The sequence below is a fragment of the Brachyhypopomus gauderio genome, unplaced genomic scaffold (genome assembly GCF_052324685.1).
Source record: "Brachyhypopomus gauderio isolate BG-103 unplaced genomic scaffold, BGAUD_0.2 sc84, whole genome shotgun sequence".
NCBI lineage: Eukaryota > Metazoa > Chordata > Actinopteri > Gymnotiformes > Hypopomidae > Brachyhypopomus > Brachyhypopomus gauderio.
In genome coordinates, this window is record NW_027506905.1 from 614,088 (window position 1) to 635,335 (window position 21,248).

At 44.7% G+C, this 21,248-nt stretch overlaps 1 protein-coding gene across 1 annotated transcript in view; it reads right to left on the reverse strand.

The window, feature by feature from the left end:
* The window catches only part of gpc5b (glypican 5b), a 37,145-nt gene that overhangs the window by 2,853 nt on the left and 13,044 nt on the right, over nucleotides 1–21,248 (reverse strand). Inside the window, exons 7-8 of the mRNA XM_076991643.1 lie at nucleotides 14,292–14,412; nucleotides 10,022–10,160 (exon numbers count right to left, since the gene is read on the reverse strand). Coding sequence (XP_076847758.1) covers nucleotides 10,022–10,160; nucleotides 14,292–14,412 — 260 coding nt within the window. The remainder of the gene's footprint in view (nucleotides 1–10,021; nucleotides 10,161–14,291; nucleotides 14,413–21,248) is intronic.

Here is a 21,248-nt window from a genome sequence, read left to right on the forward strand (position 1 = left end):
TCCATATCACTCCGGAGGAGGAACGCCTCGGGCTCTCCTCAGCGCTGGATGGAGGTGTAATGGAGATAACGTGCGCAACAGTGCCCGTTCACTCCTGTCGAGACAGCGTGATCTCGGACAGTAAATAAATATTCTGCACTTTGGAAACCACTGAGATTGTGTGAAGTAAAAATGTTCCTTGATATTCGGATCCGCTTAAGATGTGATGGCAGTTGCTGTGCATTGACTTCAGCACATGTGTGTGTGTGTGTGTGTGTGTGTGTGTGTGTGTGTGTGTGTGTGTGTGTGTGTGTGTGTGTGTGTGTGTGTGTGTGTGTGTGTGTGTGTGCACTAGTACTATCCATGGGCACAGACATAGATACACACACACACGCACACACAAAAACATATCTATACCCTTTATTGCCAAAAGTATTGTTTGACATCCTGCCAGGTTAAGCAATGAATAAATCTTAGCTGTCTACAGGCAGAATAATTGTATTTGTCTGAACGAATCCGTGTAATACACTTTACTCACTGCGGGTTTGTGCACCCTTAATAATAATAAAAAACACACACACACACACACACACACACACACACACACACACACACACACACACACACACACACACACACACACACACACAGGAACAATGGGCAGCGTGGCCTGGCTGTTATGGACAGAGGTGTCAATTCCAGGTTCAGAAAGTAAAAGTTCTCACCAGGATTTTGCTCAGGCTTCCTGGATTGTGTAGATTCCACTAATTTTACCTGGATTGCACTAAATAGAAAATCTAGCAAGCTTGAGCAAAATCCAGGTGAGAACTTTTACTTTCTGAACCTGGAATTGACACCTCTGGTTAGGGAACTGGTCTTGTGACCGGAGGGTCGTGGGTTCGAGTCCCAGACCTGAGGCCATGACTGACGTGCCCCTGAGCAAGGCCCTTAACCCTCAATTGCTCACTTGTATAAAAAAAAATTTGATAAAAATGTAAGTCGCTCTGGATAAGGGCGTCTGCCAAATGCTGTAAAATGTAAACATAAACAATGTGTGAATCATGAACAGAACACAAAAGGTGATCGTTCCCAAGATCAGACGAGTTTAGACAAGCAGCCGCCAATAACATGGCAAACCCAGAGAAGGAGAAAAACGACGCTGGTGCAGGTGAGCAGAACGGTCCTGTACCAGTCCAGTAGGTCAGACCTTCAGCAGGTCATTAATGAGTAGACACTTCAGTCTTTTCACAGCTTCTTTTGTTTTAGTTCATGATAAAAAATCAAAATATGAAACACCTGTCAAGCCCCAAGACTGCGGTGTCTGTGTGTGTGTGTGTGTGTGTGTGTGTGTGTGTGTGTGTGTGTGTGCGGTGTGTGTGTGTGTGGTGTGTGCGGTGTGTGTGTGTGTGGTGTGTGCGGTGTGTGTGTGTGTGCGTGCGGTGTGTGTGTGTGTGGTGTGTGCGGTGTGTGTGTGTGTGGTGTGTGGAGGAGCGTGGCTGTAGTGTCAAGGCTGGAATGTGGCAGACGCTGTCTGCACCACAGGATCGTATGAAAAATGTTTCTCATTGAAAAGACCCGCCGTGACAGATGGATGAGTCAAAGGACCTTTGTTAATACACCCACCCACCACGCAGGGGTCAGAGGGCACTGGCTGGCTAAAAATACACTTTGACGTTCATTAGATAAGACAACATCTCAGCCACTCATTCACACCTACAACAAGCCAAGCAGGTGTTGAAAGATGCCACCACAGATGTAATGCCAGTGGTGCCAAAACGGTGTCAAAAGGGCCCCGGACCCTCCGCAGGGTCCCACAGCAGGACCGCCCCATGGCTGAAGCAATGTAAATGAAATCTGCCTTCTGTAGATCCGTGCTTTCAATGGCTGACATGAAGGGGAGATGTTCACATACAAAAGAAATACATTTCCCTTCCATTGAGGGGGAAGAGCTCTGCAATGCTAGTGGTGCTAACGTGTGTAGCTCAGAACTACTAAGTAACTAAATTACAGAAAAAGAAAGAAATAGCAGCAGCAAAAGATTAGTTGCATCAAGCATTGCCATATTTTACTGTAATATTATCAGGAAAATATGAACCTGAACATGATCACTACATAGCAGACTAGGTGTGGGCCAAAATGTCAACCCCAGCCAGATCCCAAAATAGTACAGACCTGTTGTGCATTATGAGGAAATCAACCGAGTACAATGAACATTTAGTAATGAACTATTAGCCTACTGGCTCCGTTGGGAGCGTCTCTAATCCCCCGTCCATCCCTGGCTGTCAAAGGGTCTTATGGAAGGGGCAACAAGGGGTGGGGGGGGAGTATGTCCACACCCAGAAGCCACTCGGGTGGGGTGTTCCCTGACAGTCCACAAATGGACTGGGGACCACTGCTCTAACAGCATATAAAACTGCTGTAGGTCAGGGAGAAAGCAGAGAACTGGTGAGTGGGGTTGTATGTTTGGAACATTCGCTGGGGATGAGGTCACCGTAATCACAGTTTACCATGCTGTCAAAGCATGCCTGCTCAGGTGTTTGATGCTGGGAATCTAATCTGGTAATTACCATGCCAGACGCACGGGAATGCCAAGTCAATATGAGAGCAGTCAGTCAGCGGTGTGTGCCAGCCTAACTGCAGTGATTTTTTTATATAATGCTGCCTTCTTCTACATAAGTGATTTAATACATGAAGAATTGAGACAAGAGAACATTGGTCTAATTGCTGTCTCTCTCTCTCTCTCTCTCTCTCTCTCTCTCTCTCTCTCTCACACACACACACACACACACACACACACACACACACACACATATACACACATGGTGCTATTGTTTGACCTCCGCTAGAGGCTTAAGGTAGGCTGAGGTATCTGTCAGAGCAATCCTAGTTGAATAAGTAATGAGTTCTTCATTATCCAGGCCACAATTCCCAAGAAAGTAAAAGGAGGAGTGCACACATATTCTCCTTTCCCACCAGCTCTCTCTCTCTCTCTCTCTCTCTCTCTCTCTCTCTCTCACACACACACACACATTTCCACATACACATGCACCCACCCACCAAACCATGCATCACTTACATTCTCACAAAACCCTGTGTACACACATACGTACACACCTCTGTGATGTGCTCTATATGTACAAATGTGCATGTGTTATTAGACGGGAGTGTCTACATTAGGCTGACGGGGTACAGATTAGCTGCTAGTGGGAAGGATGGGCTCTCAGGCCAGTGCTACCGGGGCGTCCCAATGAATCAGTGTAAGACACAAGCCATGGCTTCCATTTGGGAACTACTAGAGAAGGAAGACCAATTTTGACTTTTGACAGGAGTTAAATGGTTGTAGCGTTTCCTCCCCCCAATACCGTAGTTCATCTCTCATTGTGTACACACATACCAAACGTGAGCATGTACAAACACACACACAAAACCAGTTTTGAAATTTTATCACGCCGCGTTCCACATTTCAGCCTCAACAGCTAGCAGACACTCATGAAGAGATCTGATCCCGTCACCACACCTGCGTCCACACCAGGAGTCTGGGAGCGAGAGCAGGGAGGAGAGCCTCAAAAACCAAACTGGAACCAACCATCCAAGCTTTTTATTGGGGGAGATGAATTCTGGGACTGTCTGTGAGTAAACATTGCAGGTCTTTGAATTTGCCTCTGTTGACATTATTGACATGGAGACTGAGCAGACAGGCCGGCTCTAAGGTGTGTCCTGTGTGAAACAATCGATGTCTAATCCCAGGTGAAATCTGATGGCGAGAATCTACTTGCTAATGCTATAGCCAGAAGCAAGGAGTTATCAGAAAACTGGCAAAACTCTCCTTTACAATGTTTTCCCATCCCTATTTCTTTCTGCACATGTCCAAAAATCAACCACAGGATTAACAGAAAATGAACTCAGTCAATGGGATGGGCTCATCGTCTTCTGTTACTTGGTCATGCCAGACATGTAGACAGGCAGCCAAATGAGACTGTGGACAATACCAGAATCATTTAGCCAGATTATCAACTTCCCTTGAAATGAAGGCTGACTGACTGCCTGCATCAAAAAGGTTGTGATGAAACACATGGTAAAACTGCACATAAGAGCAACTACAACACTACTGATCCCTCCATAACTGTCAGTCAACCACCTCTCGTCCTCATGGAGTCAGAGTGAATCAAAGCGCTGATGTAACATATTATAAGGGACATTGTGTGTGGAACAAAACCAAGCATGCAGGGGGAAACAGGCTGTAAGGTTAAGAAGAGAGCAAAATAAGAGTGTGCACTTCTCTACACAGCAGGAAGGCGAAGGACAAAATGAAGGAATTAACTTCTCCACAAAGCAGTGAAGCAAAAAAGAAACAAAATAAGAGCATGAATGTCCAGAGCTTGACAGAGCAGAGCAAATGGAAAGAAAATAATAGGAAGAGAAAGGAGGAGGTGAAATTCATGTTTGACTGTGGTTTTAGGGAAAGTAAGATCCACCCATATTTCCTTGGTGTGCTAGAAGTTAAGTGTAGAGTCCAAAGAAAGCTGAGAGTGAAAATACGAAGCATCCTGGCCTAACACTCCAGTAAAAACTAATACCCTTAATGAAACAATGAAGAGTAACTAGAATTGGGCCTAGTTGCTAGGCAGAAATAAAGGACAATTCAGCATTCACCAATGCAAATGCAAATGTTATATGCAGATTATCTGAAACCATTATATTAAGAAGCAGTGGGCTATAAATGACCCTTTTCTACTGAGTAGGCCTCGTTAGTTCCAGGCTAAGCTGGAATGTGGTGTTAATGGCCCTTCCTCGTCTGTCTGTCTTCTGACTGGTCTTTACCACTTGTGCTTTACCACTGGTTTATGTCACACTTTTTTTTGACTATGCACCCAAATAGTGACTAGAATCGCCCCAGAAACAGTTGCTGTCAGCAAAGCAATCATGCCTATGCAGGTTTGGAAGACACCGTATCATAGCATGTATTATTTAAACACCTCTGTTTATGTGGCAAAAAAACACTACGCTAGTCTCAGTGATCACTGATATCTGCTGAAACCGGAGAGTTAAACGGGCCCATCCAGCAGCTCTGATAACGAACTCACAGCTACACTGGGTACTCGATTGAGAACAGCGCCAGAAAAACTTCTCTGAAGGATCTGACGCAGCGCAGCAGTGTAAACCCAAGGTCGTGAAGAGCAGTGGAGATGAGCAGAGATATATCTCTTTCTTCCCAGAGCATTCTTCTGCAAACTTGTTCCAGAACCATTTAGTTGTCGGCCTTCCCTATTTCTAGAACAATCATGTCTGGTGACCTTTGCCCTCTTCAAAATGCCACTGCGAGCTGCATCAGGCTATTATAGTTTGTTGAGATAATGGGTTTTTGCTCAGCAGTAACATTAGCAACAATACATTTTGCTTACCAGTAAACATGATATTAAAGCTAGATATGAATGCTGCATAAGGTGCATTGAGCTACAAAAGTATATTCATATATTTTTATGCTTCATAAGCAGCATATTAGTGTGCAGGATGGTCAACAGGAAGTGTGAACACTTGAATAGTTTCATAAGAGGATGTTTTAAGTTGAAAACAGGAAAGAACGAGGTGTTAAAACAGTACATCAAAAAATTTAATGTCATACAAGTTTGTAAAACAACTCCATAGATGGTATAGAAAATTTAAAAATTAAGCTACAGAGTAGAGTAGTTAGGCTTTTGTTGTGTATTCTCTCCAGAACGCTCTGTATTTTAACTTGCTTTTAATAAAAGGTTAAAAGACAAGACTGGTGACGTTTTCTTTTGCATCAACGAACACACTGCGCTAAGGTGGGAGGATCCAACTGTTCTTTCAAAGATTTCACCATAAACGTTATTTATACTGTCACCAACCTAAAGCTATTGCAGAATATGCAGTGGTTTGCATCGGGGTCAGGGGTCGAGTCTGAAGCGGCGAATCTAAGAAATTAGACTGGTAGCCTAACGTGACATGACAGATCAATATCACACATTCGTGCTTTTTAAATAAGCCATTCATTATCTATTGACAGGAGCATAGACCATAGTTCTTGGATGACTAAACACGAATGCGATATTACTTGGGTTCCAATATTTATAGTCTGTGGATATGGAGGTATGTTTATAAACGTATGATTAAACAAGACAACTAAGTGTACCTAGTTTCACTGGACTGCCATCATCCATTGCACAGTATGTGTCATGCATGTCAGACGTATACCTAAAACTGAGCTGTCTGGCTGAGTTCATACAGGCCTGCTATTAGCATGGCGCGCTAATTAATTACTCCACTTATTAGTGCACTCTTCAATTCCTGTTTATGTGAATTTAAGCAATGGGGCTGTAGTCACTCAAATGAAACTGATGGTATGTTCAAATGTGACTGGTCTTTCATGTCTGTTATGTTTAACCGATGCTTTTATATTTGCCTAAGCAGATTTTTTTTTCCTCACTTGGCAAAGAAGAACATGCTATATTAATTATAATTACAATAACCCTCATCACCATTAAACTTGTCAGATACTTGCCATATTTACATTTACATTTATGGCATTTGGCAGACGCCCTTATCCAGAGCGACTTACATTTTTATCTAATTTTTTATACAAGTGAGCAATTGAGGGTTAAGGGCCTTGCTCAGGGGCACCTCAGTCATGGCCTGGGGATCGAACCTGCGACCCTCCGGTCACAAGACCAGTTCCCTAACCGCTAGGCCATGACTGCCCATATTAAAAGCTGGCAAGTGGGCTATCTGGCTACCATGTTAAATTATCTCCAACAAAGCCTCTAGCTGACATTAGTGAAACTAATCATTCTTGAATGTAATCTTTCTGTATAGCTACTTATGTAATTAGCAATTTAATTACTGGGAGAACAATTGTCATTCTTCACAGGCAAAAAACCCACTTTACTGTCATCATCATCATAATCATCTACCTTATACATTTATTGGTGAGGGTCTTCATCATAGCTAGCTAAATACATCAGCCCAGACAGAGATCCTCCACAACATTACGAGATCCTCCACAAAGGGACATTTTTTATCTTAGCACTTGAAGGGAACATTCCATTCTTTCCTAAAAGAGTCCCATGACCTCCGACTTGGATGTGCTGAATTTCATCTCAGCCACTGCAAAAGAAGTTCCAGCTCTGAGGCTGTTAAGAGAATAACATAAACTCCAAATAACATGCCTCCTCTGGGCTAACACTGCACACCACTGCAGCCTCTGGGCCAACACTGCACACCACTGCAGCCTCTGGGCTAACACTGCACAACACTGCACACCACTGCAGCCTCTGGGCTAACACTGCACACCACTGCAGCCTCTGGGCTAACACTGCACACCACTGCAGCCTCTGGGCCAACACTGCACACCACTGCAGCCTCTGGGCCAACACTGCACACCACTGCAGCCTCTGAGCTAACACTGCACACCACTGCAGCCTCTGGGCCAATACTGCACACCACTGCAGCCTCTGGGCTAACACTGCACACCACTGCAGCCTCTGGGCCAACACTGCACACCACTGCAGCCTCTGGGCTAACACTGCACACCACTGCAGCCTCTGAGCTAACACTGCACACCACTGCAGCCTCTGGGCCAACACTGCACACCACTGCAGCCTCTGGGCTAACACTGCACACCACTGCAGCCTCTGGGCTAACACTGCACACCACTGCAGCCTCTGGGCCAACACTGCACACCACTGCAGCCTCTGGGCTAACACTGCACACCACTGCAGCCTCTGGGCCAACACTGCACACCACTGCAGCCTCTGCTTTACCTTGATATCCTGTCCATGAAAACCACAAATAGAAGTCAAGCCAATACCCACAATGCCCGAATCTGACTCCAAAAATGCAGCCACAGCTCTTACTGCCTTCATACTGTATACTGTCCATAATCCTGCTTCACCTCCCACATGACGCCTTTTGAAAGTTCACAAACTCCCATGTTCCCTCACAAAGCTGAAATATGTGCTAGAGAAAATAACTGATCCCCTGATTAACCAACTGGGTGGAAACTGCATTGCTCCTCCTGTATCCTAAGTTCACAGTGGATTCCCCTATATTTGGAGCTGATCGTTTGGTCTGATTTGTTAATTAGAAACTGCTACTCTACTTTGCCCATCCATATATATCTGACATTGGAAAGGTGCAGTATCAACCACGTCTTGTCCAATGCCTTCAACGTCTCTTGTCAAATGTCTCTCATCTCATCGACTCTTGTGCTCTGTCCCCTCATACCTTTATAAATACCACGGTGAATTCATCCACACAAATAGCATTTGAATAATCATTGGGTTCAGGCCTCCTGATTTAAGGGCATGTCCACTGAAGTGTTCCTTCCACCGCTCAATAATATCTCCAATATCACTACTTCCCCACACATGCTCAGAACAGCTTGAATAATACTGCCTTTTTTACTCCTGAGGCATCAAACAGTTTGACAGAACATCTTTGGGAACACCCGAACGACTTTCTCCTCTCCAAACTCCTCCCCAGAACAAACCTTTGACTCAGTGACTGCCTTTGCATCTTTTCTGAGCACCAGATACCTTTCAAATTAATTTAAGAGATCCAAGAGCATGACTCAGAAAGTTACTCTTTCTCCAACTCAGCAGCTTTCCTCAACACACAGCTGGTGCTCACCAGCATCTTGGCAGACCTGAACAAACTTCTACCTGCAGTTTCAGGGCTCTGGCTCAAAGGATACAATATTTGAACGCTGTCCATTCAGACTGTTGGAGGTGGAAGTTGAAATTGTCTCTCACAGATCTGCAAGATATTCCCTGGCCACCCTTTAAATGCTTTCCTGCTTTTAATATATATATCATTACCAATGCGAGATATCTTGGTTGGTAGCTACCTGAGACTTTGCATGCATATTTGTTTCAGCAATGGGATTGGTAATGGGTCAGTCAGTGATCATAAATGCCTCTATTGAGCAAAAAAAAAAAAAACCACAAAAGAAAACAAAAAAAATGACTTATGAGTCCCTGTTCGAACTTCCCTATTCACATTCAAGGAGGTCAAATTTTCATTGTAATTCCACCATTTGGCAGTAAGAAGACACCACTTTGTTTTTAATGAATCTCCATCAACTGTCTAGATTATCTGGGGCCCCATTTCTCAACTATCAAGAACATCTCCACCCAGAACTGGATAAAGAGTTCGCCAGCTACCAGTTCATCAGAAAACGATACCATGCATCATCATGTGCTGCTAATGTTCTCTCCGTTAGACAATTGTTCCTGCGGAACAAACTATTTCATCTTCATTAACCCCTGTGTTGCTGGTGTTTACTGCAAAGTTCCTGAGGTAATCAATGCAGTGTGAATGTAACAGTCCCCTACTGAAAATGTAAAGTTAACACTAAATAAAAGTAGCAGCACAAAAACGGTAAAAGGATTTTCCATAAGGCTAATAATGTTTAAGCCTACAGAGAATAATAATATGATGGCACAACAGAGGAAACTAAACGGATGGATGTTGTGATAGAATATACTTAGAAATGTAAATATGTAAATATACCTATAAAATGTTAGTAATAAGAAATAATTAAGTATTTCTATCAAAATGGCTTGGGTTTATAACCTGGTTTCCCAATAAACAGACTGAGATATTTGATCAACAAATGAACAGGAGGACCCTCATGTAGTGTAATTTAGCATAGCACTGCACCAATGACTTGCTCTGTCCATCTTTGAGGGGAGAGGTGCATACACAGGTCCACAATGGCTTGCTTGACAGCCATTAGCCTCTATCGACAGCCCTTTAATGTTGTACCCAGTGTTTACTCTTGACCCTACTTTAGAAGGATAGAGGTTCACAGAAGATTATCTCCATTACCACCCACTGCCTCATAGAGTGTGATGGTTTTCTCTTTTAACAGGTTAGTGATTTTTTTTACTGGAGCATGGCTGTTCAAATCAGCATCAATCAGTTCTTTCAGTGTGTATCTTGTCTAATGCTGTATGCACACAATCATGTATCATGTACTACTGCAAGTCCCATATTGTGAGTTGAATACACAGAGACTCACCTAGTGTATCTTCGTCCTCTCCTGATCCTTGGCAGCCATCCTCATCATCACATTCGCCACTGTTTTCCATGGTGCTGCCACTGCCCGTGTCCATCGGGTCGTGCAGGTGTGTGCCCAGCACGGTCCCCTGCCACATCCCCTAAGAACAAACAGGAATCACCACAACATGCCTCCTGCGTCTCCACAAAATACCTCTACAATTAGGACCCCAGGTATTACACTGTGTGTATTTACACTGTGTGCAATTACAAGTGTGATCCAACCTGCTGTGCTGCTATCAAAGGGACATTCTAATGTGGGCTGCACTGCAATTTGGACCTAAGGCCAATGAATATTTTGTTGATGTTTGAAATTTGCTTTTCTAACTAGCCTTGCTTCTCACCACCTCGAGCTGGGCAAATTGATTTGCTCTTGGCTTGCATCCAAAACTGTCCGCTGACAATTCATCTTCACGCTAAAACCCCAATGAAAGCACGTGAAAGCACGTGAAAGCACGTGAAACGTGAAAGTGCGCCGTTTCTTTGCACGTCGCCGGGCTTCATTTCTCACTCGCCTGCTGCGAACCGCGTGAGAGGAAAACACCGAGCCAAGCAAGAGTCTCTTTGAAGCAGGTAAGTGAACTGAAGCCTCCCAGGAAGCATAAATAACCATGTGTGATCAAACAGAGGCTTCTAGGCGAAGGAGTCACGGCTCATAACCTGTAATAGCAGCTATGGCAGCAGCAGCAGAGACAGGCAGGCAGGGATGCACAAGTGTGAGTTCCACTCTTAAAACAGTAAAATCCTCAACATATGTGGAGGTACAGAAAGGCAAGCATAGAAACACAGAACACAGCTAGACAGTTAAACGTTTTTTTTTTACTGATCCAGTAACTTATTCTACTTCTTTTTTCCTGTATGCAGTTAATCTGTTGGCATATAAAATAATATTTTTATTTATATGAGAAAAACAAGTCATCACAGGGGAAAGCTGACAGGACAAAACCCCGATGTCTCAACCCCATCATACAGTACTCCGACTACAAAACTACTGTTTGAATTCTATCTGAGGTTCTGAGGTATCTTCTCAAATGAACTTGACAGGAACATCCAACAGTTAACCCGGACAAACACACCGTCCCCATCATCCCCAGAGCCCTCTGTCACTAACTACTGTTTATTAAATGATGTCAAACATCTGGAAGTGATTGTCCTTCCAGCTAAAGAGGGCAGACAATTTAAGATCAAACAATGCAGAAATATTTATTTTACTTTTACTGACTGCTGTCATATAGCTAAGTGGCTGCTTCGATTTTCTATTTTAGTTATAATAATGATAATAAAACAATATGTAATGGTTCGGTCTAATCTAGTTCAGGGAAGAAATATCTAGCACCCACCTACAGCACATGGGGGAACCCAAACACGGGCGTGTTGCTATTTCAGGACACGCCCAACTCCCCCGCTGTCTCCACTGCACAATCTTTCCTCACGTCTGCTTCCTTGAAATCCTCATCCGTCTCTCTGAGAGACAAACTCCCTCATTTGTCTCGCAGGCAGTTGAGGGCTCGTGGAAACCGGGCGATGTTCGCACACACAAATCGATGCACGACACCGTGCTGGATGCGAAAGGAGCGTGCTGCCCAAAACCGTTCCCTTGACAACCACCCCATTCTTAGAGGCTACCCTCATCAATTGGACTAAGTGCAGACTCGGGTGGTCTGCGTAGAGAGGAATGGAGACTAGAGGAAAGGTCAGTCTAACTCGCAGTGTAGACCGGCAGATATAAGAGGGCCTAGCAGCAATGAAGACTGTTGTCTCATGAACTCTTGAACACACTCAGAGCTTACAGAGCATCACAGCAAATTATTTGCTCTCATTGGGGAGGTATGAGTAGGGATGGAAGAATCTAAGAGAAACTCGTGGGTGGAATTCTGCACAAGAGCCCTGTGAAGGCACGTCAAACACGCCGTGTTCCTCCCATACTGAGGGATGGCCGGCTCAGAGTAAAACACAGCTCACAGAAGTGCCTGCATAACAGGTCCTGAGCAACAAACCAGCGAGTGCTCGTAATTTGAAGAGGAGAGAAGTTTTTGGGAACACAGGTTATGAGCAATCCTGATTGTGTAGTTATTCAGTCTAACCTGGTTGAGATAAGATATGAATAAGTATGTGAATACAGTGCAGGAGGATGGAATCTATGCTACCGATCGAGACCACGAGCCCACATGCTACACCAGATAATTAATATAGCAAATCAAAAGCATTTGGTAAATCAATAAAACAGCAGCTCAGAGACCATGCCTGAGGTCTCTTAATTTGCTGTTTTGGTAAAAGACCCCATAAATAACTCAACTGTGCTGGAAAAAAGTGCAGTTACATCACATTATCCGCTCACTGCAGTGAGCTGAGTTCAGAGAGACGAATAATGGTCTTACGGGTACACTCGTCCTCACAGGAAATAAATTTCCCCTGCAGTCGGAGAGGATTCACCCCCGGGAACAAGCAGTCAAATACTAATTTCTCAACAGCGTTTAACACACAGTGGTGCACGCTGCCAGAGGAAAGGCTCTTTAGAAGCTGTTTTTTGTATAATTTGCATTCAGAGCAATTATCACCTTTTTTTAAGCGTGCATACAGAAATGTGAAAAACTGTGTATTGAGCAGCAATCAGCGAAATGAGCATGTCTGTGGTCTGTAGTGTGGATGTGTGCTCCTGGATGTGTGTGCTCCTGGATGTGTGTCCTCCTGGATGTGTGTCCTCCTGGATGTGTGTCCTCCTGGATGTGTGTGCTCATGGATGTGTGTCCTCCTGGATGTGTGTGCTCATGGATGTGTGTCCTCCTGGATGTGTGTGCTCATGGATGTGTGTCCTCCTGGATGTGTGTGCTCCTGGATGTGTGTCCTCCTGGATGTGTGTGCTCCTGGATGTGTGTGCTCCTGGATGTGTGTCCTCCTGGATGTGTGTCCTCCTGGATGTGTGTCCTCCTGGATGTGTGTGCTCCTGGATGTGTGTCCTCCTGGATGTGTGGTTTTTCAAGGGTGCTTCTGGAAAGTATGCTCCATGCTACTCAGAACTACTATGGACCACACATTCCCAAAAACCTCAAGCCCCCTTATTATTACTGGCCCAAATGACACCCTGGTGGCAAAACCGCCACAATAGCAAGCCTGGTATGATGTGTCAGGTTCGTAGTTACTCGGGTATCCTTACAAGAAAAGAGCATATTGTGTGAAGAGTGTCATGTTGTTCTCACCCCCTGACTGCAAACATTGGGTTGCTCTTTAAAGCATCTGGTAACTGCTCACATTCGTGTTCTTCTAGTGTTTCAGGACACTACATTCAGGCATTTTTACATTTTTTGAGGAGAGGGACTTATTTATGCAAATAATAACAGCAATGTTGAGCTGAAAGACGAGTAAAAAGTAGAAGACATGACACATAACACATCCATCAGCTTTCACTAGTACACAAATGGTACAGGGGAAAATACAAGTGATAAAATATTACAAATCTCAAACTCAACCACACAATTTTGTCAAAAGATGTGTTTGTATCCCTCCATTACTGCGGACATGCTCAATGTAATGTAATGTTCTTGACCTCTTATCCAAATCCTGTGGGCTTCCCCAGGCTCTTGCCTGTTAGTGATGCAAGCAGACATACAGTAGATCAGTGATTCTCTGAGGTCTGGGGTGGGGTCGCCACGGAGAACCAGCGCGTCTGTTTTTAATGGAGCAGTGAAAGACATCACGGAAAAGCCGTGGCGAGCCAAGCGGACTCGCTTATCCCCTCCCAAACTCAGCTGCCCGAGCACCAGGACCACAGCCCGGGCCTCTCTGGAGCACGCCCAGTGGCACGCTCAGGGAGAAGGATAAGAGCTCTAAGCCCAGGCTCAGGCCACACTCCAGCCAGTCTCAGTGTGGGAGCTATTCCCAGTGCTTCAACAGCTGAAAGGGAAAACACCCTGGCTCAAACAGAGGCACTTACTGGAAAACAATGTGTTCCAAAAACAAGTGGAGATACCGGATGGAGCTGCACAAATAGCTTTAATGAGATAAAGCATTACTTACTACACTTTTCTTTATTGGATGTCACTACCAGTTGTCTCTTTGGGCGAGTGACAGTCTGTCAGTGTTCCTAGGTGTATTGATTTCTGCTGATAAACGAGCTATGCACAAATAGTGTCGTCTGAGTATGTGGAATTGACACTCGAGTCCCACGGTGCCACTCGGCTAGAGCACGCACCTACGTTAGGTGTGTTTTGGGGTTTATGGGGTTTACTTTTTACCTGATTAAACTGCTCCAGCCTCTCTTTGGCCTCCAGCAGCACCGGGTCCACACCTCTGACCTTCATCTCGGGGTTGGTCCTCTGCGCCTTCAGACCGCTGCCCACCACGTGACCCATGTAGCTGAGGAGGAGGACGCCGGGGCAGTTAGAGACCTTGCATCCCAACAGTGCCTACAAGCTTTCTATTGTTTCACACACTGGTTTCTCAGTTACGGTCGTCGCCCTCTAAGTACCAATTCGGACACAACATATAACACAATTAACCAAGGGTGGAATAGAATGACAGCCACTAACTGAGAACATTCGGACTGAGATCATCTTCTTAATTCCGTCTTTTTCGACGGCCTGCGAGCTAACTGGCTGATTAACTCCCACCGATGTGAAACAGCGGCAGGAATCGATGTAGCTCCCACTGCAATCTCGGGGACATTAATGATTCAGTGTAAAGTCCAATGGCTCACTCGCCATAAAGCCCGAAGGCACATTTGAGCTACAAATCTAACCATTGACCTCATGGCCTGTTCTTGGAGTCCCGTTGAGGGGCAGGCGAGTGGAATATGTCTGACACGGGTAATAAGACTCATACGAGCTCCACTACATCCTTACTGAGTAACATGGAAATGAAACCTGAGCAACTCATTAAGTGAGCCTGACAGAATAGCTCTCTACAGACCCTTCTAAATGGACTTAGTCCTGTGAACTAAGGGAGGAGGTTGGCGTAAGGACATTGCTACTTTTATTGGAGAGTTCCAAATACTTCTCTGATTACTCTCTCTCTCACCTGATGACTGCTTACCCAGACAGTATTCAGTTACAATTCAGTCAACTTCTCATGAGTCTTATTACCCAATCCAGACAACACAATATGACAGCATGGCATGGTCCAACGAACAACAATGATGAAATCGCATTCAGAAATGAAGTGGTCCATCTCACCGAGTGGTACTGAATGCTAGCAAAACAAATACGATCATTGTTGACCTAAGGAGGCACGAGGGATTGACACACCAAGGAGACGTGTTTATTCCGGTTCATTCAGGGTTGCAGATATCTGTTAAAGTAACATGTTGGGCCTAGCTTTTCAAAAGCAGCGTAGCACATAGATAGAAAAGAAGAGCAGGTACCATTTTAATCTCTTTAATGGAAGTGCATTATGTCATGCTGTGGACCTAAAGTAAAATCACAAGAGTCACATGTCTGGATATTTGTGTCTGGTTAAATAGAGAATATACAAACCTTTATGGTGCCTGTAAACTGTTCTTTGTCTCACAAATTGGTTTGAAAATTTGGTGATGATGTTGCCTGGACTTTCCCTGTACGTTTCTCTGCTGCTCAGACAGTGCTCGGTCCTTTTCAGCTAATTAGCATGTCCTTTGTGAAGTTAAAAGATGTGTGTTAGCGAAGAGAAAACCACTAACAGGAGCTGGAGGAGCCCAGGACAAGAACCGGAGAAACGAGCCAATCAGACCCAATAAATCCAGGAAAGCTGGGCAAACAAGAACTAACCAGACCGCCCAATAATGGAAAAAAAAACAATAAACAACGCAACACTGCTACTATCAAATTAACACCTACAGTCTAAGATCATCTTATGAAGTGTCCAATTACCACCTATGGTACAAATTAACACCCACAGCGTTAATTTGTGTCTGGCTGGATGCGAACAAACACTGCAAGAACAAATTCAACACCAGGGTTTTTCGCCGCATCTAGCACCCTGTCCTTGATTACTGATTAATTTAACACTACTCAGAGAACGTTGTTAGAGGACGCGGGAGCGCCACACACGATTGGGACTGCACCGCTCTCCTCGAACACGGCAGCCCTCGCTTGGCGTGCCTCCCCCTCGTTACAGATGCAACAACACCTGTTTCCAATTAATTATCCCATGGCTAGCTGAGCATAAATAATACAGCTCCCTTCCTTGCATGCTAAAGAAATGCAAAGCCATCTTTGTAGCCCATACCCACAGCTGCCAGGAAAGTCCTGGATATTCCCGGTGCACTTCCCAACCCATCCAAGAAGGCTGTACGTGTTTGTATCCTGGGTTACACTGGAGCGGGGGAGACACCGAGATATGAAGTGTCATGAGGGCATGAGGAGAGACATTCTGCCCAGTAAGAGAACCGAACAACACTTGTCCTCTTCAGAGACAGGCCAGGGAGACGTGTGTGCATGCGATCCCCGCAGCAGCTGTTCGAGGGGCTGCGTGTGGCCGGTGAGACTGCCTTCTGCAAGGAACACAACAACCAAGCGCATAGAATAGCAATGCAGCTGGTTTTTGACCGCTGATTTCTATCACATGTGGTTTGAGCTCCACTGGTGATGTGGATGTACTAAATTTAGATTACTGTGGGGACTCCAGTGCAGAATTGGGTCCACTCGGGTCAATCAGAAAAATTCACTGGTCCATATTCCAAATGGAACATGAGAAAATAAAATAGAATCAAGATTCTGTCTCTTCTGAAGGTATCCACTGCAGATTAAAAGGTCAGAAAAGCTCACATATATTGCCTGGTTGCTGTGAGCACTGTGTGAGTGTTTCAATATGCATTATTAGTCTGCAGGCCTCACCTCTGTCACCACACTCAAACTCAGGGGAAACAGTTGATTAGGAAGCAGTATGCCCATGATTGGTTGATTAGGAAACAGTATGCCCATGATTGGTTGATTAGGAAGCAGTATGCCCATGATTGGTTGATTAGGAAACAGTATGCCCATTAAAAGCAGTAAGTGTCTAATAAGCAAGTGAAGTGCGGAAAGGTTTTTAATTGTTATGGTTGCCATGGACATTCGGTTGCTATGCTGAATACTGTGGTCAGCAGAGCATGTGATCAATGGGCAAAATGCGTAAAGGTCAAACAGGTTAAGGCATTGATTAAACACACAGAGTGGGTGTTAAACGCTCCCGCCGTGGAATAACAATTAAGGCCGACCGTGGACGACGAGCGGCGGGAAAGCAAGAAGCCATGCAGAAGAAATGTGTAACGATTCCAACTTCCTGACGGGGAGGCAGAGGGACCCCAGTGTGTGCGGAGGTTTTCGGGAGGACCGCAGGGCGGAGAGCCGGGCGGAGAACATTGACACGTGATGCACACGGGTCGGCACGGGGCCCGCTGCAGTCGGTGTGTCACACCCAGCTGGGTGGAGAACGAGCGCTGGCACACGCACCGTAGTACACACACGCACCGTAGTACACACACGCACCGTAGTACACACACGCACCGTCGTACACATGCACCGTAGTACACACACGCACCGTCGTACACACGCACCGTAGTACACACGCACCGTAGTACACACATGCACCGTCGTACACACGCACCGTAGTACACACACGCACCGTCGTACACACGCACCGTAGTACACACGCACCGTAGTACACACATGCACCGTCGTACACACGCACCGTAGTACACACACGCACCGTAGTACACACACGCACCGTAGTACACACGCACCGTAGTACACACACGCACCGTAGTACACACACGCACCGTAGTACACACACACGCACCGTAGTACACACGCACCGTAGTACACACACGCACCGTAGTACACACGCACCGTCGTACACACGCACCGTCGTACACACACGCACTGTAGTACACACACACCAGTACACACACACACTGTAGTACACACACACTGTAGTACACACACACACCGTAGTACACACACACCAGTACACACACACACACTGTAGTACACACACACCGTAGTACACACACACCAGTACACACACACACCGTAGTACACACACCGTAGTACACACACACACACACTGTAGTACACACACACACTGTAGTACACACACACCGTAGTACACACACACACTGTAGTAAACACACACACTGTAGTACACACACACTGTAGTACACACACACACACTGTAGTACACACACACACTGTAGTACACACACACTGTAGTACACACACACTGTAGTACACACACACCAGTACACACACACTGTAGTACACACACACTGTAGTACACATACACTGTAGTACACACACACACTGTAGTACACACACACACTGTAGTACACACACACCGTAGTACACACACACACTGTAGTACACACACACCGTAGTACACACACACCGTAGTACACACACACTGTAGTACACACACACCATAGTACACACACACCATAGTACACACACACTGTAGTACACACACACTGTAGTACACACACACTGTGCCGCTGTGCTTCCTTCAAAGCCCAAAAAGCAAAGGGGGCCAATATTATTAATATTATTATTAATATATATATATATATATATATATATATATATATATATATATATATATATATATATATATATATATATATATATATTATATTATTATATTATTAATATTATTATTATATATTATTAATATTATTATATTATTAATATTATTAGGGAAATATTAGCTAAATTCATCATTATAGCAAGGAACTGCATCTGAAATTACATTTAATAATATAATTATTATTTCCATATAAAGCATATTAAATGCTATTGTAATAAAGGAATGCCCCAGTTACTTTTTACTTTTTACTTTTTACTTTTACCACACAAACAGAAACCTTGTATCTTAAACCTGTGGCCAAAATCTAGTCATTCTGGAAACAATTACTTAAGAATGACAAATTCAGCTGCTAAAATTCACCCAAATTCCTATTAGGTCACAAGGAGATGTATGCAATTCTTTAAGGAGGACCATGATTTGAGATTATCTTTTAAACCTTGCTGTTGCACAAGACACTACAGGAGAATATATGGTCATTATCTCTCCTCATTATAGTTTTGACTATGAAAGCTTCGGTCCAGGTGGCCCCCAGACACTTCATGGTAATAGGCTGGATTTACCTTTCTGCAGGCTGTTAATAGGTTTGGGAATAACCACAAGTGATAGTCACATGTGCAGACCATATGTACCCAAACAGCAGATTAATTCTGCTACAGTCAACCATCTTCAAATGCATTTGTAAGAGACACATCACAGGAAATAGAGGCACAGTAACTGTTCTGAGAACAGTTAACTACAAGTGACATGATGAGCTCCCTGCTGTACTCAGACATTTCTCACAGCAAAAACATTTCTTACTGAGGTCACTGATCTCAGTTCACTGGGGCAAATGGCTCAAATGAGGCAAACCATGAAGAAGTCACAGAAAAATATTTGCTTGGCTAGAGACCAAAGAGTTTGGACTTCCCCTTTGGCTAATGGGTGCCTGTTTTCCCATGGAAACTAGAAACACACACACACACACACACACACACACACACACACACACACACATGCACACGCACACACACTTTGTGAGGAGCACAGCTTCAATTAATTTCATCCGCTCAATTAGATTAGCTCATCTGTTTGGTTAGAAGGTTATGGAAAAGGCATGTAATGAGAGGCTAATAACTATTCTTCATCTTCTCTTCCCAAACCTCCTCTTCCTGTGTTCACTTCCACCAAGCCTCTTCCGTTTCTCCTCGTGGCTTGTCTCTCCACAGCTCACATCTCTTTCCTTTTGTATTCTGCGTTTCAGTCTTGCAGTTCTGTCTTGTCACTTTAATCTCTAACCCGCACACTATTCTCACTCCATACGTTTAGTCTTTCATCAATGTTCAATAGCGTCATCACAGAATGATGCATCACTAACATAAAAACTGTATGCAGCATACAGTATGCAATGTTACGTCCATAAAGATTTTGGATTATATTGCTTAATATTTTTTGACTAACCCTCTTGGTCTTGAGCTGGTTACTGTTTAGAAGCACACAGCCGTGTCCCTTACTGTTTCAAAACCAATCCCCCCGGAGAGACCAGAAGGGGCGGTATGGTGGGTCATTATGTTTGGGGTGAGTCTCCCACTGCAACACATCTAATCGAGATATAACTGAGGACATGCATCCGAGGCCACACAGGAGGAGAGAGCGAGAACTCCTGGCTGAACTGTAGAAGAATACATCTGAGAGGAGGAGGAGGCGAAGGGGCGCGCATTAGTCAGGGCGGAGATACCGCGTTATGATGGTGGTGGGTCAGAAGCGGCTGCATCACTCTAACGCTGCTCGATTCTGTTGAATCCATCTCAGGAGGGAGGGAGGGAGAGAGAGAGAGATGAAAAAGGGAGAGAAAGAGAGAGACAGTGTGTCTAGGCTAATCCAGAGCTGCAAAACCCGAACGCAGAGACCTGGAGACTGGACTTTGGCCCTGAATGGTGTTTGACTAAAACCGCTTTCCATGACAACCTCACACGCCCAGTGAACTTAGAGCCGCAGAAGTCCAAACGAGACGCGACTGAGCAGCTCAGTGTCTGAGGTCCAGAGTGAAGATACACCGGTACACTAAACCGTTTGATTTACAGCGACACTGAGCGAAAGACACCGCAACAACTACGCATTTTAGCAAGATGAAAAATAAAATGCCCAGAAACCTTTCACTTTTTCCATGTGTAATTCTGTTAGTTTATCCAAATGACTGAAACAAATTAGACGAACATCTGCTGACCTGAACGCGCTCCAATGAAACTTCATGCACTTTTGCTCTGAGAGCCGATGCTGCCAGACTTGAGAAGTGAGACACTGTTATGTGGCCTGTGTTGAATATGATGTACGTCCAGGGGTACACAAGGTGTCCAGAAGGTGGCAGTGTTGAGCCTTTTTGAGAGTTCCTCGTTCCCTGCTTTCCGTAAAGGTGTAGTCCAGTAGATAAGAGTCCCAGAAGATGGTGTTCTGAGTCAAACATCACATCAGGATTGCCAACTCTGACGCATTGAGCGTGAGACACACGCATTTGACCGTCTTCACACGCTCTCACGCCACACTTCCGACGCCGAAAAAAATCGAGTTTATTTACCTCTGATCCACATCTATGGCGCCAACCACTGGCGAGCGATAGATCGCGATATAATACTTAATTTGTGTCAATTTACCCCCCCCCCTCCCGGTTCAAATCTCACTCC